This window comes from Carettochelys insculpta, chromosome 22 (assembly GCF_033958435.1).
Source record: "Carettochelys insculpta isolate YL-2023 chromosome 22, ASM3395843v1, whole genome shotgun sequence".
In the NCBI taxonomy this organism is placed as follows: Eukaryota; Metazoa; Chordata; order Testudines; family Carettochelyidae; genus Carettochelys; species Carettochelys insculpta.
The window spans coordinates 14,680,019-14,702,474 of record NC_134158.1 but is presented as its reverse complement, the minus strand read 5'-3'; the positions used below and the strand labels follow the sequence as shown (position 1 = coordinate 14,702,474).

Here is a 22,456-nt window from a genome sequence, read left to right as displayed (position 1 = left end):
CTCCAGTCCTAGTACTCTATGATTCTATGAAAAATGATTCTTTGAAAAAATGATTCTTTGAAAAAATGCCAGTGCTAGCAGGATGCTTCCTTCTAAAATGCTAAGGCCTCTGAATAGCACTTAGATTGTTGGTATATTCATAATGCATTCATAATTGTGCAGTTGTTATTATGCGGCTTGTGCCGAAATCAAGATGCAAAAACCACTCTTCCTGCATTAGAAAAACTGTCAAATGTTAGTTTTGCTTTCCACTAGTGTTCTGTAAAAATAACAAAATCATAAAAACACAACATTTAAAAATATTTTCAACACCTGTTTTGTGTTTCACTTTCGTAAAAATGTTTTTTTCAGTTTTGAGGACGGACAGTCCCTTTTAGAACAATATTTTCCTTTCTATTTTTGTACAAAAGAACGATACCAACCATCCTTCTTTTATCTGTTATATTGATGTTTTGTTTGGACGTTAGCTGTTCATTCAGATTATTTTCTCATCTTGTTTTTATTCTTTGAAAGGAAATCTAAAAAACCTAGCTCTTAAATCAACTTTTGAGCATTATATGTGGCAATTTTTCACTATGACACGCCACCCCACCAGCGTGTATGTGTTCTGTCAATATATTCCAAGCCCAAAAAGTCTTCCATGGCCAAATTAGTTTGGGAAATGCTGCCCTTGAGTGAGGGAAAAATCCACACCCTGAGGAAGGCAGGTACGCTGGCATCCATCTGTAGCACAGACCTGGCCAGAAAAACATGCTCTTGGGTTGGCAGCTGGTTTTATTTCCTTGGAGAACGAAGCTGATGGGACCAGCTGCTTTGCGAGGAGATGCGCTGGGGCAATTAGCAACGTCTCTGTGTTGTGACTGTGTTTCGCGAGTCTCTGGGATGGGCAGGAGCCGATTCCTGCGGGCAGGATCGCGGATCCGGAGCCAAATCTTAGGGGAGAAAGAAATTCAAGCTTCCATGAAGTTTAAACAGTGGGGTTATAAGCACAGCACCTGGCTGAGCCCTCCCGACGCCCAGGGGAATGGGATGGGTTTCCAGCAATGAATGTGTCAGTGCTCAGCTGAGGCCCAAAGCCCGGGGAAAGGCTGGCACCAGCTTGGCCACTATCACATGCAGGAATTCTGGCTGCAAGCCAACTGCTCTAACCACTAGTCCACCAGTCCCCCCCCGGCTCCCAGCCAAGTCCTCTAACCACTAGCCACTCCTCTGCCCTCTCAGAACCAGGAGCCCACTCCCCCGCCCATTTGATTGCTTCCGCCTTTGACGGGGCTTGACCCTCGTAGGCCACCCTCCCTCTCCTGGCCCCCACCTTCTTTGGCTGACTCTGGACCCGCCCCTCCCGCCAATCCCGCCCCAGCTCCGCCCTCCCGGTTGGTCAGACAGACAGAAAGGGCGGGCGGAGCTCTCTGCTGCATGACGTCACCCTGCCGAAGCCCTCGCGCGCTCTCTGTCTGTCCCTTTGCCCCCTGCCGCCGCTTGCGTCGGGCGACGTGCTGCGCGAGGCGCCCCGGAAGGACGCGCGCGCGCGAGGCCGGGTAGAGGGGGGAGGGGAAAGGGAGGCCGCCGTCGCCATCTTGAGAGAGCGGAAGGAGCGCGGCGCGAGGCCGGGCCTGGACGGGAGCTCGCGGCCTGGGGCGGGTCGCGGCCTGAGGGGGCCCGAGGCGGGCGGGGCTGTGAGGGGCCGGCGGGGAGGGGAGCGGAGCGGGGCAGGGGGCCGAGGCGGGGCTGGGAGCGGGGGGGCGGAGCGGAGCCTGGGAGCTCGGTGAGGGCCCGGCCCGGGGGGCTAGGGGGGCCCGGGCCTGGGGTCCGTCCCGGGGGGGTTCTGGAAGAGCCGGGCGCACCCACCCTGACCGGCCGCGCCTCGGGGCCGGGCCCCTGAGCTCCCGGCCAGACCGCGGGAGGGCTGCGGCTGCCCGCCCGGCCCAGGCGGGGCGCACCCCGGGGCGCTGCGCTGCGCTGCGTCTGCGGCCCTCGCCGCCCGTCTCCCGGACGTCCGCTCCGCGACCCGGCGATGGCCACCAACCTGGGCGACCAGCGATCTGCTGAATGGTGATTGGGGCGCTGGGGTGGGGGCCCCGGCCGGGCCGGTCAATCTGCTGCCGCCGCGGGGGGTGGGGGGCGTAGCGGGAGCAGCGAGGTCCCTGTCTGGCGAGCGTCCGCGGCGTCGCCTCCGTTAGCCCGTGTCCGCGAAGACCGCCAGGAGCCCGGTGGCTCCCTGCAGGGCAACAGATGTCTTGGCGCTTGAGCATCCGCGCGGGGGGGCAGCTCAGCGGTTTGAGTTCAGGCCTGGAGGAGGCTATGCAGGGATTGGAGCAAATAGGTGTCGGGGATGGTGCCTGGCCCTGCCCAGGGGGCAGGGGACTGGACTCGATGACCTCTCGAGGTCCCTTCGAGCGCTAGGAGATGTGAATGTGTGTATCATTCGCACCGTCCCATGCACCCCTGGCAAGGGCTGTCCTTTGGCAGAAGCCCGATTTTATAGGTCAAAGCAAACGAAGCTCCCCTTGCATGGCGACACGTGTGGGAGGCACAGCCGAGTTAGTCTGTATCTTCAAACGCAGCAAGTCCTGTGGCACCTTATAGACAAAGGGATATTTTGGAGCATCAGCTTTCATGGGCAAAAACCCGCTTCAGCTTTTTGGATGCAAAAGCTTATGCTATGAGGTGCCACAGGACTGGTTGTTGTTCGAGCTCCCCTTGTTCTCCCAAACTGCCACTTGCCTTAGTCAGCAGGGCTGGATCCTCTTGTCACCAAATAGCTACAAAGGAGTCTTCTATTTCAGAGCGTAAGGGGGTGACTCAGAAGGGACGGGAAAGAATCCTTGTGCTCTGTGAATGACAGGGAGCCAGACACAGGGATGGTCAGTCCGTGCTCTTTCCTCTGAAGTAAGAGCTAGTAACAGTGTACAGGATTGGCCTGATACGTAGATATAACTTTAAAATATCTTAGAAAAGACCATTAACTCTTTAAGGCAAAAATGTTACCTGCTATAGGGGATGCTGACTTGGACTCTTCTTGCTGCACCTGAGAAGGGCCCATCTTTCTCAGAGCATTTGAAAATGGGGTGAAGAAATGCGGGAGGTAGGGTGTCAAGTGAGTGTTATGCCACAAGATTTTTGTACTGTTGTGACTGTTTCAGTTACAGGGGGTGCATTGGATATCTAATATAATTATGCAACCCTGAGTGTGGCTATAGCTGTGCTAGTATGAAAGTACTCCTGTAGAGATAATTTCCCTCATGTGGGAATAAGCTGTACTCATGTAAACACCTTGATAGCTGCCTCTGCTCTGGAGAAAATTGTCAGGCTTTAATTATATCATTATCAAAGGGTCCAACTTTTGCCTATTAACACAGGCCCATGTGAGTCCCCTGTCGACTTTGTTGGAAGGGCCCAGGCTGAGCTCGTTGCAGGATCAGGCCCTCCTGGAGTGGAAATAACACATGTTATTTGAGTTCCTTTTTAAAGGCCTCAGATCTTACTTCTGAACCATTTTGCTGCATACCTGAGTGTGGAGTGTTACAAAGATTGCTGGGAAGAGGAGGTCAGCTGAGGGTGTTTCTTCTTTTTCTTAATTCGGATTTACTTGTTTTTGAGGGGAAGGTTATGTGCTTGGCAAGGGGAGTCCTAGATTAGCGATCTTTAAAGGCTGGGAGGAAAGTTGGCTCACCTTCACTGTTACAAATTTGTGCATCATTTCTGATTGGTTTGGCTGTGTCTTCCAGCCATTAGGTTGTTGTGCTGCCTTGTTCTGTGAAATATGAGTTCAGGTGCCTGTGAAACCAAGAGGGTGGTGCGTTTGGATAAAGATTCAAAGAGTTTTTTTTTTTTTTTCTCCCAACAATCAGTTTTACATCTAGTCAGTTGGAAAGGTAGTCTGGGTGATCTTACTGTACCTGTTGTCTTAGAGCTTCGGTGAACAACTAGTTCTGAAGCAAACTAGCCACGTTATTCAGAAAATTATTTGTTGTTTAAGCCAACTATCCACGCTGAGCTAACCAAATAGCCACATGTGGCTACCAGCTAGTGTGTCAGATACCACAGGCTTAAAGTCCTACAAAGCCTAAACTTTTCCATGTCACTTCAATCGGACCAAATTTCAGTGCATCAAGCTAAGCAAAGGTTATGCTGCTTTTGCAGAAGTCCCAAGGGGTTCCAGTCCTTGTCTGGGACCCCATTGCGTTAGGCACTATGCAAACACAGAACAGAATGCAAACCTTAGTACCATTGTCCCCTCACCTAGGCACCAGTGATGTCATAATCCTGCAGTTTTTCCAACTGGGTTGATAGGTAGAAATTCTGATTTAAATCACTAAGTGGAAAACCTCCATTTAAATCAACTCTTCCATTTATACTTCATTGACTTTCTGACACGTGTAGTCTCATTGGTAACTATGTCCATTATTAAAGTGCACAGTAAGGACTTGCCAGACACCCACTACATCTGCAAGAGATGCAGCAAGGACTGTCACTCTCGTGTGGGTCTTTATAGTCACAATAGATGCTGTAAATGAAGTCTTAAATTGAAACTTTAAAGGGCGTGATCCATAGTCTGTGCAGACTGAAGGATGCCTGCTACTAGATTTACAACTAACTAGCACCTTTGCAGTAGGTGTGGTACAGGTTTTTGCTGTCTTCGAGTGTTCGGTATAGCTATGCATGCTTACTCAAACAATTATGTGGCTTAATACACTGAGATTATTAAATTGTATATTTTTAATATGTTAGGAAAAGGTGAACGAGAGTGCTTAGTTACTACTATTGTGCCATACATACAAAGTTTGACTTCAAAAGTTAGAATATGAGGGGAAACATCTATGTATAGAAAAGCAGCCTTTAATACAAAGCTTTTGATAAGCGCTCATGAATTCAGCTATTTTATTTTCTGTAGGCCTAACATATCTTGTATTAAATTCAGATTTTGTTTTTAAAAGAAAATCTTATTAAAATTTAAACAAATATCTTTTTTTAAAAAAAAGAAAACTGATTTTTATCCATCCTGTTCTCCAGTTAACCCTGGAGTCTTCCAGGAAAGAACTGGATAGACAAGGAATGAATTTCTGACATAAAACCCTGTATAAGCCTTCCTCATAAGTACAAGAGGAGACACAGTTGCTGTAAAATTAGGGGCTGTGTACTCAGCTTTCTAAAATACTCTCTTCCTGGCCAGAGAAGATGACTCTGCAGAGTTTTCTTCTTAGTTCAGCTGTGGGTTTTCTAAGCTGTGGGGTGTGCCAAATAGTGGGCAGCTGATGTAATTTTGGAATGGGAAGCATGCTGCTGCTTCTTTTTTAGGTTCTTTTTTATTTAACTTAATTGACAGCTATTTGAAAGTCATGAGATTTGATATATAGAAGCACTTCTGGCAGCATGTGGATTAATGGGTAAAGTGCACATGAGAAGGCCAGTGGCAGCACAAATGCTGTAGTGCTGCCCTCTAACTGACTTGTGAAGACACAGCCTTGTGTTTACTGGTGTAAAATCAGGCCTGGGCAATGTTCCTTCTAATTTTTTCCACCCATGTGTGGAATAAATTTTATCATGTGCACCAAGGCATGTGCAGATGTGCATTACCAGTAGAAACACCCGCTGCTGGTTGTGAGCTCTCTAATCTCAAATTTGAATCTCTCCTGGGCGGCTGCCCAAGCACCCAGTTTAGAGGGAACCCTGCTCCTGGTTTATGTATCAGAGCCTGCGTTCCGCTTTCGGGGCCAGCCAGGTTCTGAGATGGAGAAGTGGGACTAGCTGTAAGGGACAGAGCTTCTGAGTTTGACTCTGGATCCCATGGGTGAAAGCTGCTCCCCCCGGGCAGTTTGCTGACCTGTGTGTGGAGTGTCAGTCCAGTTCTTAGTGGTTGTATCGTGTTTGGCAAAGGGGTCATGGAGAGACAACTCTCAGAGCAGGATGCACCAAGTGATTAGGATTCCCTGCCTCTCTGTGCTTCAGTTTCCCCTCTGTAGCATGGGGTGGGAGCCCTGCCCAGCCTTGTGGGGCAGCTGTGGGGGTAGATGTATTAAGGTTGTGCTGTGCTTAGGGGATGAGAGGGGGAGCAAATAACGGGGGTGGGGACGCACAGCAGCAGAGTTAAGGTATGTGCAGAGTGTTACCATCAATATGTGGGGGAAGAGAGAATCTCTCTGTTTAGCTTCTGGATGGCTCTCCTGCTTCTCTTCTGCTCAGATTAGCTTAAACTGCAGCATGCTTTAACTCTGACTGTGCCTGGCCAGCCTAGACCTTTGCAGTCAGGGTTAAAGCAGAGGGATTCCACACGGCCAGGCACCAAGCATAACCCTTGTCTTTCTCGTGCTACTTCCAGGGCTCCTCAGTATAGTCTGGGGAACAGTACCACCCGGGAAAACAATATGGAGGGGCCAGCGCATGAGAACCCTGAGTGGGAGAAAGCCAGACAGGCACTGGCTAGTATCAGCAAAGCCAGCGCTGCCTCAGGGACCAGCAAGGCCTCCAGCAGCGGACCGGCTAATACACAGGTAACCAGCTCCCCAGTTTTCTGTGGGGTTCTGCTCTCCTGCAAGCCAGCAATGCCGCGAGATCTTACCTTGCCCCAGTGCCCAAGAGATGGAGTAAATGTTTAAGTTCTATAATATTTGTTAGATTGTTACCGTGACTCGGGGAGGAAGTTGGCTTAAGATACTCAATGCCAGATACATCGACTCGAGCTACGCTGTACATGTACCTGAACTTGGATTACCAGGGGCGGGGTGGGTCGATGGGAGAAAGTCTCCTGCCAACTTCCCTTACCCCTCCCGACCCTGTGGAGAGCAGTGAGCAGTCGATCTTCTGGAAAGCATAGACTAGTTCTCAGGCTGGCGGTGTGGTACAGACCTCGCTTGCATGGGCGTGTCTGCATAAGTCACTCCTCCAGTCCCCTTCCTCTGCCTCTCTTGTCTATTTAGATTATAAAACTCTCGAACCAGGACCGTCTGGTGTACGGATGGCACCAAGCTGGGCGTGGCCTCTGTTAGACCCTTCTGAGGACTAAATGCTGTGTCTTGCCAATTGTACTCATTTTCTCTTGTTTATCTACCTTGTTGCTGCCCTTAGGAGCCCCAGTTGTGGCTCAGGGCCCTGTTGTGCAAAGTTCTGTACAAACCCCCAACAAAAAGATGGTTGCAGCTGCCCCTGAGTTCCCGTCTGTTATCTGACATGATTGGGTTGTGTCCATGTGCTGGTTTTAGACACAGTCTTCGAGCTACTGTGTCAAGTTCCTGAATGACCTTGTTGTATATCAGTGCATGCTGGGAAAAAAACTGTCATCTGCTGCCTGGTCACTGCAGTACACCCTGGAATAGCCATTGGAGGACTGTCCACAGCCCAAAGTTAGTGGGCTCGGGCCCAGTTTGTGCTCCCTAGTCACTGCCCTTTGTGATGATCCTGTTTGTTTCTCAGCAGTATGCAGCCCAGCAAGGAGACCCCAGCGCTATGCAGCAGTATTACCAGTGGTACCAGCAGTACAGCTTTGGCTACCACTATAATTACTGCTACCCAATGGTGAGTGGTTTATCCCGGCCCTGCGTGTGTGTGATCTTAGCAAGAGATGAGTTGGGGTTGGAGTCAGCTCATGGGAGGTGCGGGGCTGCAGGACCTGACTTGGAGAGGTACCGGGAGGCCTTTAATGTCTGGTGTGAGGGAGGGCATAGGGCATTAGCCAGCATTTGTAAGAGGCTTGTGAAGTGCTGCGTACTGATGCGGCTCTGTGCGGTGCGGCTTATCTCTGCAGAACGTCTACCCAGGCTACAGCTTCCCCAGCCAGTACGGAGTCACGGGGTCATACTCCTCTTCAAGTGCCCAGCAGCCACCAGCTCCAGGCCAGCACCAAGGCAACATGAACCAGGTAGGTGTGACGTGCCCGGCACTTGAGTGCTCAGGGGTCCTGCTGCCCCGGCTCCTGGGCACTGCTTGGTTCTCTGCTCTCACCTGGGATCAGGAGTCATGCCAGGATTGTGGCCTAGTGGTTAGCCTTTGGTACACCTGGACTCTGTCCTTGGCTCAGAGGTGCTGTGTTTCCTGGGAGTTGGAACAGGTGGGGCCAGTAGTGGGAGCTGACTGGCTTCTATCTGAGGATCTTGGTAGGAATGTCCCCTAGTGGTTCCACTCAGGCTGGGAGGCAGGATGCAGCTCTGGGAGAGGAATGGGTTCTATGGCTTTGAGCAGGGGGGAGATAGGAGCCAGGATGCCTGAGTTCTGTTCCCAGCTCTGAAAGGGGGCAGAGTAGAGCACAGGGACCAGTGTCGGGCTGTCCAACTGTTGGTCCTATGACAGCTGGCAGAAAACTGAGTTAGACTTTTTTCTGCTTGCGGTGGGGGGTTTGTAAGCTGTGGCTAGAGACAGCAGCCTGAGAACTGCTGTGGGCTGTTCCTTCCTGGCCCTGTGAAGGCAGTGGGGTGGTGAAGCTGGGACGGGGGGTGGGCCACATTATATACCCATAATCTGCTTCTCACTGGGCCTTGACACTTGTCTAGGGTGGTGGTGTGCCCCAGTCCACTGAACACGTCTCTGTCCCTTCCAGCCCCCAGTCCCTGGCATGGAGGAGGGCATGGCCTACCCCAACCAACAGCAGCAGATGGCCCCTTCCAACCCCCCACAGCCACCTCCACAACATGCCAACCACCCTGTGGGCACCATGGGACAGCAGCAGGGCGGCTCCTCTGGGAGCCAACACCTGCAGCAGAACGCCGGTGCCTCCTACGCCCAGCATGCCTACTCAGAGGGGCCCAAGCCCAAGAAGGGGCAGCAGCTGTGGAACCGCATGAAACGTGAGTCCTGGCCCTGGTGCAAATGGCCGCTCCTGGGAGTAAGAGCAGGGTCGGCTGTGGAGCCTGAACTCCTGGGTTCTGTCTCTGAGTCTGCTGGGTTAGAGCAGTGGGGAGGGAATGGGAGACAGAAACAGAGCCCAGATGTTCTGGGGCAGCGTGTTCTAGTGGTTAGGGTGGGGAGCGAAGACTTCAGTACTCTATTTCCAGCTTTTGGGGGGCGGGTTCTTGGGGGGTAAAGCAGGAAGGAAGATGAAGCAGGGGAGACCTCTCCTGAGCTCAACTTCACTGGGGAAGCTGGAGCAGCTCTTAGCGCACAGCTCTCAGAAGTGACTGTAACAGCCTCCTGTAACATGCCACCTCTGACCCTTGTCTTCCCTGTCATGTCCATATACTCCGCTGACTCAGGCCAGCCACTTGCCCCTGCTGGCAACACAGAGCCAGCCTGCTCTGGCATAGGAAGCGGGGCTGGGTGATGCCGTGTGCCAGCTGTTGACAAGGTTCCATCACTGACCCTTTGCTGGTGGATGTGACAGTCTGGTGTAACTTGGAGTCTGGGCCATGCTTTTGATCCTGATAAGGGAAAAACCATCTCTGTACTTGTAAATGAGCATGTGCAATCCTAAAACATTGGCGTAATAAACCCAGAGCTGCAAATGAAGCTCTGCACAGCATAGCCACGCTTCAGCCGTGTTCCCCGTCTGTGAAGTGGCAGGAATGCCCTTTGCTACCACAGTGGGCGCATCGTCTGCAACAGACACCTTCCTTTAAGGAGCATAAAGTGTGTTAGCCTTCTGTTGGCCCTCCCTACCTCTTGAGGGCACAGTGTTGGTAGCCCTGTGCTTGGATCCACAGGGTGGGATGCATGGCTGTTAATCCAGGGGACTTACGGGGGGGATAAGACACATGTTCTAGCCATCAGCACAGCAAAGGCGACACAACAGTTTGACGGGTATTGAAGGGGATTGTTTCCAAGTAAAATTAGAGAGAGGGGGTGTGTGTGACTTTAGTTTGTCTGCTTGATCATGAGTAAGTTCCTCTAACCTGAGGATTTAATAAACTTAAGAATTCACTTACTGTTTTGAGCCACCTGGTAAACTTCCCTCTTGTCTCCGCAGAGGCCCCCGGGGCAGGTGGTCTGAAGTTCAACATCCAGAAACGCCCCTTCGTGCTAACGAACCAGAACTTCGGTGCCTCAGACCAGCATGGCAATTTTGGGCAGCAACAGAACTCGGAAAAACATCACAACCAAGGGTAGGCATCTTGCTCCCCTGGTGCTCCATCAGTCACACACCTGACCCCCATGGGAGGTGGGCTGACCTGCGTAGGTGGAGGCCATGCAGGGCTGGAATGAGAGCTCTTGAGTTAATTTTCTTGCAAGATCAGCCCCCGCTTGTCCCTGCAGTTCTTCTCTGCCCTGGTCCAGCTTGTGTTCCTCTCCCTTGAGTTAGTTCCAGTGACTTGTCTGATCACTGGTGCCATCTTGCTTTGGAAGGTGGGCAGGGAGTGGGTGTGGATGCCTGGAATGGGGCACAGGATTTCAGCTGAGGCCTCGTCCAGTGGCGTTGTTAATCCCCATGTCCTCTGGAAATCTCTAGCCTAGGTTTGTCCCATCTGTGAGGGGCCAGTTTGTGCCTCAGACCACAGCAGTTTATCTCGCATCCCAGACCCTCCTTCAGTGGCTTGTGCTGGGTCTCTAACATCCAACTTTCATTCTGCCCCCACCTCCCGTTCCAGCTCATCTGCTGGCAAACCGGAGGACTGGCCCCAGGACATGAAGGAGTACGTGCAGCGCTGCTTCACTGCCTGTGAGTCGGAGGAGGACAAGGACCGGACGGAGAAGCTGCTGAAAGAGGTGCTGCAAGCCAGGCTCCAAGACGGCACAGCCTACACCATCGACTGGAGCAGGGAGCCGCTGCCAGGGTGAGCCCTGTGCTGGCGGGGTTGTGGGGGTCCTGGAGTCAGGCCGTGGGGGGTCTCCCGCCTCAGGGAAGGACGTGGGATGTGGTGGCTGGAGTTGGGGAGCTGAGAACCAGGACGCCTGGGTTCTCCGGACAGCGTCAGTCATCACAGCTGTGAATCGGGTGATCTCAGCCCGCCAGAGGCAGGCAGCTGCGGCTCCCGTAGTGAGCACCTGTCATGCTTTGCTGACTCCAGTAACCTCTCGTAACTTGCGCTCTGCCCTCCAGGCTGGGCCGGGACAGCGTGGCAGAGAGCCCCAAGAAGAAGCGCTGGGAGGTGTCTTCTCTCCATACTGCCCGGGGCGCTGTGTCCTCTGGCCTGTCGCAGCAGCGGGGTGGCGGTGGGGGCAGCACAGTGGGATCCCAGGCCCAGCGTGGTGGAGGCAGTGGGGCCGGCCGGGCCCGAGGCAACAGCTTCGCTACCAAATTCGGGAACCGGAACGTCTTCATGAAGGAGAACAGCTCGTCCTCCAGCGCCGGCTCCCGCTCCCGCTCGTCCTCTCGCTCGCCCAGCCGCCACTTCCGGCGCAGGTAGGGGCAGCGGGGCCAGGCCTGTCTGGGGGCCCAGCTGGTCCTTGGGGAGTCATCCACCACCACCGATGCTGGCATATGGGGGGCAAGTGGAGACCCTCAGCGAGCCCTAGCTAGACTCTGAGGGCCTTTTGTAATTAGACACAGTCACGTGGCTGGACCTGCCCAGCCTGGTATTCCCCACCTGGCCTTTCCTTGGGTCAGGGCAGTGGGCCCAACGATGCTGGCTTCTCCACCACCACCTGGGCTTGGTCCCCCCCCCGCCCCAGGCCCCTCCAGGGTGCTTGAAAACCAATTTAAACTGTTGCCCTGGTGGGAGAGGAGACAGAGCAGGAGGTGTGTCTGGGTAGTGACACCTGCCTGAGGGGGCCCCCATTGCACTGGGAAAGAGACCTGCCTGTGCACTTCTTGCTGTGAGGGAGCTCTTGCTCCCGCCCAAGGAGAGTCTCTGTACCCTGCCAAACTTCAGGGACAGGCTGGCTCTTGAGGAGGGGTGGGGGGCACCAGGGGGGCTGTGGGCAGGTCCTTGGGTAGGGGGCTGGGCCAAGAGGCCATGCTCTGAATCCACCTCTTTCGGCAGCGATTCCCATTCGGACTCTGACAGCTCCTACTCCGGCAGTGAGAGTCGGCTGGCCAGCCGCAGGAATGTGCCGAAAAACCGCGGCCGAGGGGGCCACGTGGACCGGGGTCGGATGAGGATGCAGAGGGGTAAAAGGTATGGGGAGAATGCGGGGGTGTGACCCTGCTGCAGGCTGCTCAGGCAGTGGCTAGGAGGGCGACTCTTGGGCTCGGGAGCAGCCTGGCTAGGCCTTGGGTCGATACATGGCTTCACTGTGCCAAGCAGCAGGGGAGCCAGAAAGCCTAGGTTCTGTCTTGGCTGTAGGATGGGAGTGCCCTCTAATGGTTAGAGCAAGGGGTGTGACAGGGACCAGGACTCTATGCAGTTCCTCCATAGACTTGCCGGGTGAGCCTGGGCAATCCACTGCCCCTGCGCTTGTTTGCTGGTTGAGCTCCCTTCCACGCCCCTTTTAGGCATGACCAGGGCCCTTCCAAGCGCAACCGCCGGCGGACCGCCATGGATTATGAGGACCCTGAGAAGGAGTTCAAGAAGCAGCGGCGGGCGGCCCGCTTCCAGCACGGCCACTCCAAGAAGCTGCGCCTGGAGCCCCTCATCCTGTCCATCAACAGCCTGGACCCCGCTGGCTCGGAGAGCCTGGACTGGAATGAGCTGAAGATCATGGGCACCTGTCAGGATATCACCAAGCACTACCTGCGGCTCACCTGCGCACCGGACCCATCCACTGTCCGGCCTGTCTCGGTGAGTGCCGGCAGTAGTGGCGGGGGCTACTGTAGTGCCCCAGCTGAGATCACAGCTGCTAGGGGACCCGGTGACCCAGCAAGACAAGGAGTTAATGCTCTATGCCATGTGAAGGCTGGCAGGGACAGACCACTGAGCTGGGGTCCAGGGCCCTGATGGGGGAACTAGCCACCTCCCTTCTCCCTGTCTGTTTCCCCTTCCAGGTTTTGCCCATGCACTTCTCCAGCATGTCTAGGCATCACCCTGTCTCCAGGAGCTGGGCCTGTGCAGCATGATAGGGAACCCCAGTCTTTGCCTGGTGTGTTTGTGTATGGGAATTAGGAGGTCTGGGGAGATGGGGGGCACGTACCTGGATTGAGAGGGGCATAGGGGATTGACTTAGTGTCCCAGGCCCTGGCGGGGTCTCTGGAGGAGGACCCTGGGGTGGGGGGCTGTGCAGGGTGATAGGGGAGCCCTGGTCTTTGCTGGGGCCCATGCATGGGGGCTGATAGTGGATTGAGGTCTGGACAACTGCTGGTGCTATGGCTACCCCCTAAAGGCACAGTCATCCGAAGCGGGGGCCAGCCTGGCTTTGCAGATCGCTGTCTTGTGAGGCGCTGGGCCCGGGAGCTGATGCTCTGCTCCCTGAGACAGCCAGGACTCTAACGCCATCCTCTCCAGTGAGGGCACTGCCACTTCCTGCCCCCGGAGTATCGCTGCTCTCCCCAGCCTACCCTGCTAATCCCGGGTCACTGTGTGTCCCCCAGGTGCTGAAGAAATCCCTTGCCATGGTGAAGTCGCACTGGAAGGAGAAGCAGGATTACGCCTTTGCATGTGAGCAGATGAAGTCCATCCGGCAGGATCTCACGGTGAGCTTCCCACCACTCTGCCGGGGGCTGGGGGGACAGAGCGTCTGGAAAATGAGTCTTGTCAGAGGCTCATCCTTAAGTATCCCGTCCCCAGTGTCCTCCGAGGGCTGCTCTCGGGTGGGAATCAGGCACTTGGGACAGGTGGTGGTTGTGGGATTGTTCAGCTGTAGGTGTTGGTCGTACAGACGAAGCCCTAAATGACTGGACGTGGTGCAGCTCTGGGAGCAGCCTGGGCTCCAGTGGGTAGAGCAGGGGACTGAGCCAGGACTCTGGGTTCTCCAGCCGTCTCTTGCTGTTTTGGCCCCAGCCAAAATCTGTGGCAGCTGCAGGCAGCTTCCTGTCTCGAGCCAGGAGAGGAACGTTCCCATCCGGGACAGGTGGCTTTCTGCATTACTGTCACTTTTCTGTGCCCAGCCTCTTCCTCCCAGCCCTCGGCTCCCCAGCGCTGACTCCTGGGCTCTTCAGAGCTGCTGAGTGCTGCGGCTGACCTCGCTGGCTTGTCCTCCTGGCAACCACAGAAAAACAGTAGCTGCTCAGTGCTCTCCGGGTGGCAGCCGCTCCATGGCCAGGTTTCTGCAACCCAGATGTTCTCTTTTGACTCAGAGGCCTCTGGCTTTTGCCCTTAATACAGCAGAAGCGGCTCTGTAGGCTGGCTGGGTAGGCCACTTGTCTGGGGTGGGACTTGTGATCGAATCTAACCTGGATAATGGAGGCTATAGAGTATCCCATGGGGATTCCTGCTTGTGGCTGAAGGAGAGTTCCCAAAGTAACCCCTCCCCCCCACGTACAGGTACAGGGCATCCGCACAGAGTTCACAGTGGAGGTGTACGAAACCCACGCCCGGATAGCACTGGAGAAGGTGAGGAGGGAGTCTCGGGTGGGGTGTTCCAGCAGACTCGCTCTGTTTGGGGGCAGGGGGAAGCTGGCTGAATCAGTCGGCTGGGAGAGAACCCAGGCATGGGGGACAACGTGGACTGGGCCAGGTGTAAGGTGGCAAAAAGGGTCAAATGGGCTCTGAGCATCCAATGGGTCCCATTCCTGGCTGTGGGTGGGAAGTAGGGGCCAGTGGGTTAGTGCAGTGGGGACTGGGAGCCAGGACTCCTGGGTTCTATCCCCGGACTATCGCCTATTCCCCCTGGACCCTTGGGTGGTCAGAGTGCCCATGTCTTCCCAGGGAGATCATGAGGAATTCAACCAGTGCCAGACCCAGCTCAAGTCTCTCTATGCTGAGAACCTGCCGGGCAATGTGGGGGAATTCACTGCCTACCGCATCCTCTATTACATGTTCACCAAGAACTCCGGCGGTGAGTGAGCCAGGGCTGGGGCGGGGGGGTCCCCTGCGTGTGAATATGCAGAGCCTCCTTTGTGCCTGCTGGCCCCTCGTTTACAGCAGCTCCCCCAGCCCCACCCTTGGCCATGGAGTTGTGTAGAGCAACCGCCTATGTAAGTGCCACTGCCCATCGCCCTGCTCCGGTCTGGTGCTCTGTTATGAGCCCTGGAGGACTCTGCAAGGATCCTGAGCCCTTGAGCCCCAAGGACACCAGCCAGAGAGCTGTGGCCTGGAGCGCCTCCCTGGCTCAAGCCAGTGAGAGTAGCTGTCCAAGATGGAGTTCCCAGCCAGTGCCAGGAGCCCTTACCTGCAGTAACCCCCTGCAGACATCACCACGGAGCTGGCCTACCTCACCAAGGAGCTGAAGGCAGACCCCTGCGTGGCTCATGCGCTGGCCTTGCGCGCTGCCTGGGCCCTCTCCAACTACCACCGCTTCTTCGGGCTCTACCGCCAGGCACCCTGCATGTCCGGCTACCTCATCGACAAGTTCGCCGAGCGGGAGAGGAAGGCGGCCCTCAAAGCCATGATCAAAACGTATGTCAGGCCGGGAGGGCGCCTCGCCCGCTAACCTTACCCCCTTACTGGTGGCTGGTGCCTCCTGTCTGTATGGGGATGCATCCAGTTACGTCTCCCGGCTGACTCTGTGGCTGTGTCTGATTGGCCAGCTAGGGCAGGTTAGGAAGGACCCTCGGGGGGAGGGGAATGGCCTAATGTGGGGGGGTGGGGGTAATCCATGAAATTAACCAGCCCCTCTGGTCCTGAGCAGCCGTCTCCCTCCAACAGGTAAGTAGAGGGGCCCTGTACTCAACACCTAGATGCTTCATGGCCCTTGGTTCGGGAGCCTGGACTGCCTTGCTGCACAGCCATGCTTGCGCACGGGCTAAGGCTGCTGCTTAGCACCTGGAGGGCGGGCAGGGATTGTAGCCCTACAGCAAATCTTTGGGGGTGGGGCCCTTAATTCTGCATCTTGCTAAGGGGTGGTGGATCCAGTGTCCCAGTGCCATAGCCCCCAGACAGCAGTGTGGGGTCGGGGTGGGGGATCTCATTGCGTTGGTGGCTGTAGCACCCATTTGAGATTGCCCGAAGCCTTGCCAGTTCAGATTTGCAAAGCACTGATGTTTCCCTCCCCATGCAGGGAGCAGAGGATGCTCGGCCGCTTCCCTGTTCCACTGGGGGGCCAGGCTGCTGCAAACCTCCTGCTGGGGGGAGAGGGCCAAGCAAGAGAGGGAGGCCAGGCACAGAGGGGAGGCGCTGCTGTAGTGCGGCCTTCCTGCCTCACAGAGTTGTTACCCCTGGTGGCAGCTTGAAACCAGGAACCTTCTACTGCACCTTAAGGGTGTGGGGCACAGCCCCCCACAAAGCATGAGTGCTGGGGCTGGGGCCAGGAGTCTGCATCACTGCAGCTTGAGCTGGGATGTGACTAGCTGCCTTTGTGGAGTGCAGGTACCGAACCGATGGCAGTGATGGGTGAGAGCCAGGGCCTTGGGCGTTGATTTCTTCTGGAGGATGTTGTCTGGGGCCAGGTCTTGGAAGTGGGGGTGGGGATCAGAGCGGGGGAAGAAAAGTGAAGGTGCAGGCTACTTGGGGGGCAGCTTTGAGGGGAGGGACATTGTAGGGAGTAGATCTGGGAGGCAGGGAGTTGGGTGGGGGGCAGACCTGTGGGGCCAGGCCACTTGAGGGCAGATTGTGGTGGAAGGGCGTCCTGGTAATACCCCCTGGGCTGATGCAGAAGGTGGTGGTTCAGACTGTGCTGGTCCCAGGCTGCCTCCTGCTGCGTTTCCCCCATTCCTTGGTGGGTTTTGTTTATTTGTTTCATTTTGTTTCCCTCAGTTTCCGCCCGGTGCTCCCTGTCTCCTACGTTCAGTCCGAGCTGGCCTTCGAGGCTGCGGAGGAGTGCCAGCTCTTCCTGGCCGCTCTGTCCCTTGTGTACACAGGCACCGACGCAACCAAGATTGACTGCAGGCAGAGCTTAGCAGTCCTGGCCAACTTCTAACCCTCACACCTCTCCTCCAAAGCCCCCTTTAACAGCAACCAAAGGGTAGTGGCGGCTCGCTCTGTGCCGCAGGCCTCCCCTGTCCCCCCACACCTCCGCAGACGGAAGAGGGTAAGACGTCCGGTCGCTGGACAGCTGCTCCCTGGTGTGCCAGGCAGGGTCTGCGCCACGTTAACGATTCTGTTTAGTCTCTCTTGCCAGCGGATCATCCCCCCTGGGGGTGGGGCTGGTGCAGCCCGGGTCAGGGAATGCAGCCCATCCTCCACAGCCAAACACCCTGGCCTGGCGTGAGCACCAACCCATGCCACCTCAGCCTTGGAAGAACCGCCCCTACTCCCACACATCCATGCAAACTGTCTTGGGAGGAATCCGCTACGAATCGCAGCTCTTTCCCTCCTGCCCGCTCCAATCACAGAGCAATCGGAAGCAAACTCCAGGAGGAAAGCAAACGGCAGCGTAGCTGGGCGGCCTAGCTAAACAAACTTAGAAACAGGAAGCAAGCGTCCAGAGCTGGAAGGTCTGGAAATGTTTTCCAGAGCTGGAGTCTAGATCCTCCGGGCACTTTAAAAGCCAAGAGAACCATTTCCTCTGTGCAATGTTGATCTCTTGGGAATGTGATTTCTCTGTATATATTAAGGATATGCTGTACAGAAAGACACACCCCCTGCCTTCTATAATGTAAATAAGGAGAGAAATTCAGTGTATTTTGTAGAGTATCTTTTCTACTTTTTTAATTAACTTCAGCAGGTCAGGTTGTGGATTTCTTTTCTTTTGTTCAAAGAAAAATTTTAAATAGATCCATTGTTGGATATTGTGTGTATTTCCACCTTGATCTGACACTAACGTTGTCTCAGTTTTCTCTCTCTTTTCCCCCTGCTTCTGAGCTTTTTGGCCAGCCTTGGAAAGAAAGCAAGCCAAAAAAACCAAAGGCACATCTGGGCAAAAAGAGAAAACTAAAGAGCTGCAGCAGCCGCGGCAGAGGATGAAAGCTGAAAGATTGCACCCCCTTCAGCCAGCGCCCCACCCCAGAGACTGTTGCTTAAAGACTTTGTAAGAATCGGAACGAAATGCAGAGTGTGAAAGTGGGGTGATGCAGATAACGCAGCTGCCAGGAATTGGTCGTCCCTCCGATAACGGATTCAACCGGTCGCCAGAAAATCTGATCACGCCTAAGTTTCACCATTTCTGTGTCCTGGAGTTTTTTGTCTATGCTCAATTAAGTTGATTTTTATTTATTTTTCCCTTTCCTCAGTTTCTTTACAGGTAACTGGGTAATGACCCATTCCTTCCCCTCTCCCCACCCTCCCTTTGTCTTTTCTTTTCCTTCCTTCCTAGTCTCTTTAGCGTCTCATTCTTTCTGAGCCTTCCCCCTCCCTCTTTTGTTGGACATATGTAACTTTTTCTGGTGTGCTCTTGGCAGCATGAATAGCTGGGTTTCAAATGCTTTTTTTTTTTTCTTTCCAGAAACGCTCTTCCTTTCTGAGGAGTATTTTTCTTGAAATTGAAAACTAATAAAATAACAAATGCAGAAAGAAAAATGGCTCTTGCATGCTGCTTTTTGAGGCTCCGCCAGGGATCCCCTGGCTTTGCTCCAGTGCCCTTGACAAATTGTTCAGGGTCAGATTTCCAAAGGCATTTAGATGCCACAAGATACAGGCCTGCGTAATGTGTTTGTCTGGCTTGGTGACTCCTAGATTCTCTTCATCTCCTAGTAAGTGCTAGCAGGCAGCCCTTGCTGCTGCTGAGAGTTAACTACCTCGAGCAGCTCCCTGGGTCTAGTCCTCTGTTAGCCGCAAGCCCTGCAGATCTACCCTGAGCGAGAGGGCCGAAAGGTTCCTTTCTCTCTGAGGACCAGAGGGTTGCTGCTGGTTTTGCCCTGTGCACGCATGCCAACAAAGCACCTTCCAGCAGCAGCACTTGGAGTGCAGAGAGGCCTGCTGGAGCAGGGGGGTTCATGCACTAGGATCAAACCTAGCCTCAGCAGTTTCAGTACAAAGCTGAGGCAGCTGTACAAACTGCCCCTGCTGTCAAGCAATGTTCTCTGTAATCAGTGTGGGGCAAAGAGAAGTGAGTGCAATTGTGCAAACCCTCTGGGGCTGGACCCTCTGCCTTCGACCTGCAGCAGGCTGGAGTGCTGGGCACTGGGTAGAGGCAGCTGGCAGAGGCCTAAGAGGGAGGCAGGAGCTCCCAGGTAGAACCTGCCCCAGGTGGGTCCATTCACCAGACCCTGCATTCCAGCTAGATTCCCTCCCCGGAGGGGGCTGGTGGGGGGAAGATGACATCAGGGCAAGGTGGGGAGCTCAGCTCTAGAGAACCTAGGAGTCCTCGTGCCCTCCTGCTCTAGCCATGGAACTCTGCTTCCCCTCTAAGGACTGGACTCTACTCCTTCCCCTGCTGGGGGGACCTGAGAAGCACTGGCCTGCCCAGAGTTTGGGGGCTGGGGGGATTAGGGACAGAAAAGGCTTGAGTGTGACGCTACTGTGTAGGGCACCCCCTCAGTAGAGATCCAGCTCCACCACGGTGCTGTAGAACCCGTCTGTCCGTCTGCCTCCACCCACCTGGCACAGACACAGCGACTCCACTGCCTGGGTCCCCAGCTCCTGGCCAGGGGGCAGCTCCACGGGCAGGTTCAGCCTCTGCTCCCTGCCCGCCGGGATCTTCGCCACGGTGAGATGGAAGCAGTCCTGGAGCGGCGGCTGGAGCAGAGTCAGTCCCTTGCAGGCAAATACCCGCTCCAGGGCACGGACCAGCCCTGCCAGCTCCGGGCTGGGTGCAGGGGCAGAGTGCAGCACGTGGTCCCTGAAGCTGGCCAGGCCTTGGAAGCGCAGCACAGGGGCGGGCGGCAGGAGGCGCCGGTGCTCAGTCTGCAGCTCCCGCAGGGCCGTGATGGCCGCCTGTATCTCACGGGGGCTGCTCAGCCCCAGGAGGCAGAGGGTGAGGTGGAGGCTGGGCAGCGGGACGCAGAACTCCGCCAAGGCGGGATCAGCTCGGGTCAGAGTCTCCTGCAGCCCAGCCACCGAGGCCCGGAGCTCGGGGCTGGTGATGCGCACGGCCACAAAGTGCGTGGGGCGCGGGGGCCGGGGACCCCCGGGGGGGTGTAGCTCCGCCACCGCTTCCTCTTCGCTCACCGGAGGGAGGGCCCCCTCCGGCTCCCCAGCGCCATCTGCCCCACGTGCCCCCGCAGAGCCGCCCGCTCCGGCCTCTTCCTCCTCCAGCACCTCCAGGATGGTCCGGCCGCTCCCCGTGGAGCCGAACACGTCGTCCAGCCGGCTGGCCTTGGCCCACACCACGCGCCCCCGGTACTTGAAGTACTGGATCCGGTGCTGGGGCACGGCCAGCACCTCCGGCCCCGCGGAGGCCAGGTCCTCCCAGGAGAAGGCGGTGAAGGGGTCCTCCCGCACGCCCAGGAAGCGGTCCAGGTGGCCCACGGTGAACGCGCCGGGCGGCAGCCGGGGGTCCCAGAGGATGCGGGAGATGACGTCCCCCGCCGTCTTCATGGGGGGCTTCTTGCTGCGGGCTGGCGCGGCCGGGGGCGGCCGGGGGGTGGCGGGGGCGGCCCCCGGGTGGGGGTTCCGGCAGCGGGCGCCGAAGCGGCAGCTGCCCGCCAGGAAGAAGCGGCAGGGGGCGCCGCTGCTGGGGGCCGGCTCAGTCACCCCCACGTCCTCAGGCCCCGCTTCGGGCGCCCCCCCTGCAGGGGCAGCAGCGACCTCGCCCCCGGGGCCCGGCCCCTGCTCCTCCATCGCCGCAGCCGGGGCGGGCCTGCAAGGCAGAGAGCGTTAGCCCGGGGCGGGCTCCCCGCCAGGGGGCGCTAACCCCCCCCCCCGCCACCGGGCCCCAGGGCAGGCTGGAAAGGGAGCGGCAGAGGCCGCAGGGGGAGGACGGGACATTCCCGGGTCTCAGCCCGGGCCGCCAGCAGCGGGCAAAGGGCGTCCGCGGGGAATGAGTAACCTGCAGCTGAGCCCCGCCCAGGGCCGGCGGAGAACCCAGGCGTCCTGCGCCCCCCCCCCCGACTCAGCAGAGAACCCAGGCGTCCTGCGCCCCCACCCCCGACTCAGCAGAGAACCCAGGCGTCCTGCGCCCCCCCCCCGACTCAGCAGAGAACCCAGGCGTCCTGCGCTCCCCCCCCCCCCCCCCGACTCAGCAGAGAACCCAGGCGTCCTGCGCTCCCCCCCCCCGACTCAGCAGAGAACCCAGGCGTCCTGCGCTCCCCCCCCCCCCCGACTCAGCAGAGAACCCAGGCGTCCTGCGCTCCCCCCCCCGACTCAGCAGAGAACCCAGGCGTCCTGCGCGCCCCCCCCCCGACTCAGCAGAGAACCCAGGCGTCCTGCGCCCCCCCCCCCCGACTCAGCAGAGAACCCAGGCGTCCTGCGCTCCCCCCCCCCGACTCAGCAGAGAACCCAGGCGTCCTGCGCTTCCCCCCCCCCCGACTCAGCAGAGAACCCAGGCGTCCTGCGCTCCCCCCCCCGACTCAGCAGAGAACCCAGGCGTCCTGCGCGCCCCCCCCCCGACTCAGCAGAGAACCCAGGCGTCCTGCGCCCCCCCCCCGACTCAGCAGAGAACCCAGGCGTCCTGCGCTCCCGCCCCCCGCCGCCCGCTCTTACAATAGCCCCGTCACCAACGCAGCGTCCCGGCTGCCGAGCCAGACACCGCCCCTCGCTTGCTGACAGCCGGTTCCGGGTACCGCCCCGCCCCGGCCAGCGCCCCGCGGACACAACGCGCCTGTGGCCTTCACCGCATGCAGAGTAGCTGTGCCGGAGTCCTCGCCCCGCCCCAGCGCGAACCCAGGCGTCCGGCCCCGCCCCGCGCCGCCCGCTCAGCTCTAGTCACCGCCCAGCGCGGGGCGAGCCCAGACCCCCCCCCCCCCCCCCAGGCCAGCCCGTGTATGGGAACCAACGCGCCCCCCCTCCCCCAACACACACACCCGCCACCCCGTGTGTGGGCTCCCCAGCCGGTGGGGGCGGCGGGTTCGCAGGGGAGGCCGGGATCTGACGCCTGCGGGGCCGGCGGGAGGGAGGGCGGATATAGCGGGGCAGGGACAGGCCAGCTTGAACGAACCCCGCCCCCCGCGACCTGGGATGAGGCTGGGGCGCCCCCCCCTTGCCCGGCCCGGGCCTGCTGGGGGCGGGGGGCGGGGGGCGGTCTGGTTCCCTCCCCGCCGCTTTCCTCCTCTCCCCAGCCGCGCTGCGGCGTCCCCGGCGCTGTTCCTCGCTGCTCCCCGCGGGCTCTGCGCCGCTTGCGAGCCCGGCCTCGTCCTGCCGCCCGGGCGGGGGCACCGCAGGGGCGCGGCTTAGGGAGTCCCGCCGCCTCCGCTGGTGTGAGGGACCCTGTCCGCCTCCCCGCTCGTGGCTCCTGCTCGCCCCCGGGCTGCGCGGCTGGAAGCCTCGGGCGGGTTCCTGCGTTCGGCACAAGCAGCAGGTTTCACAGCCCCACAGGAGACCCGTCAGGCGCCCAAGGCCGGGCTGGGTGAGCCCCTGCAAACGCCCAGGCTAAAGCCCCGCAGCGCTGGGCCCCAGCCCCCCTGCGCCCTCCTGCCTTGCCCAGCCTCGGCGACAGAACCCAGGGGCCCTGCTCCAGCCACTACCCCGCACTGCCCTCCCTGAGGGTGAGAGCCCAGGAGTTCTGCCTCCTACCCACCCACCTTACAGGGCTGAACATATCCCCCCAAGTGCCCCCCCCCCCGCAGCCAGGATTTCCATTGTGG

The 22,456-nt window shown here is 57.5% G+C and overlaps 2 protein-coding genes across 4 annotated transcripts; one reads left to right on the top strand and one right to left on the bottom strand.

Annotated features, from left to right (window-relative positions):
- Nucleotides 1-1,753: 1,753 nt before the first annotated feature.
- On the top strand, nt 1,754-17,316 carry LENG8 (leukocyte receptor cluster member 8). Of its 2 annotated transcripts, none has more exons than XM_075017740.1 (15): nt 1,754-2,052; nt 6,320-6,491; nt 7,414-7,512; nt 7,742-7,855; nt 8,531-8,777; nt 9,893-10,028; nt 10,512-10,697; nt 10,964-11,266; nt 11,847-11,981; nt 12,299-12,584; nt 13,331-13,432; nt 14,223-14,291; nt 14,607-14,736; nt 15,089-15,296; nt 16,593-17,316. In XM_075017740.1, the coding sequence occupies exons 1-15, from the start codon at nt 2,015-2,017 to the stop codon at nt 16,753-16,755; spliced, it is 2,388 nt and encodes a 795-aa protein (XP_074873841.1). In that variant the 5' UTR covers nt 1,754-2,014; the 3' UTR covers nt 16,756-17,316. The 2 variants fall into 2 exon arrangements, with proteins under 2 accessions (XP_074873841.1, XP_074873840.1); XM_075017739.1 differs by having other exon boundaries at nt 7,411-7,512.
- A 155-nt stretch (nt 17,317-17,471) lies between these two features.
- Nucleotides 17,472-22,236, bottom strand: LENG9 (leukocyte receptor cluster member 9). Of its 2 annotated transcripts, none has more exons than XM_075017743.1 (2): nt 21,826-22,236; nt 17,472-20,514 (listed from the first exon to the last, which is right to left on the bottom strand). In XM_075017743.1, the coding sequence occupies exon 2, from the start codon at nt 20,493-20,495 to the stop codon at nt 19,251-19,253; it is 1,245 nt and encodes a 414-aa protein (XP_074873844.1). In that variant the 5' UTR covers nt 20,496-20,514; nt 21,826-22,236; the 3' UTR covers nt 17,472-19,250. The 2 variants fall into 2 exon arrangements, with proteins under 2 accessions (XP_074873844.1, XP_074873843.1); XM_075017742.1 differs by lacking the exon at nt 21,826-22,236 and adding an exon at nt 21,357-21,468.
- Nucleotides 22,237-22,456: the final 220 nt, after the last annotated feature.

Excerpts from the sequence above, each read along its gene's own strand:
- LENG9 (XM_075017743.1), bottom strand. The coding sequence starts at position 20,495 with ATGGAGGAGCAGGGGCCGGGCCCCGGGGGCGAGGTCGCTGCTGCCCCT.
- LENG8 (XM_075017739.1), top strand. The coding sequence starts at position 2,015 with ATGGCCACCAACCTGGGCGACCAGCGATCTGCTGAATG. Across the intron at positions 2,053-6,319 it reads GACCAGCGATCTGCTGAATG|GGCTCCTCAGTATAGTCTGG; the intron begins GTGATTGGGGCG and ends TGCTACTTCCAG. Across the intron at positions 11,982-12,298 it reads AGGATGCAGAGGGGTAAAAG|GCATGACCAGGGCCCTTCCA; the intron begins GTATGGGGAGAA and ends CGCCCCTTTTAG.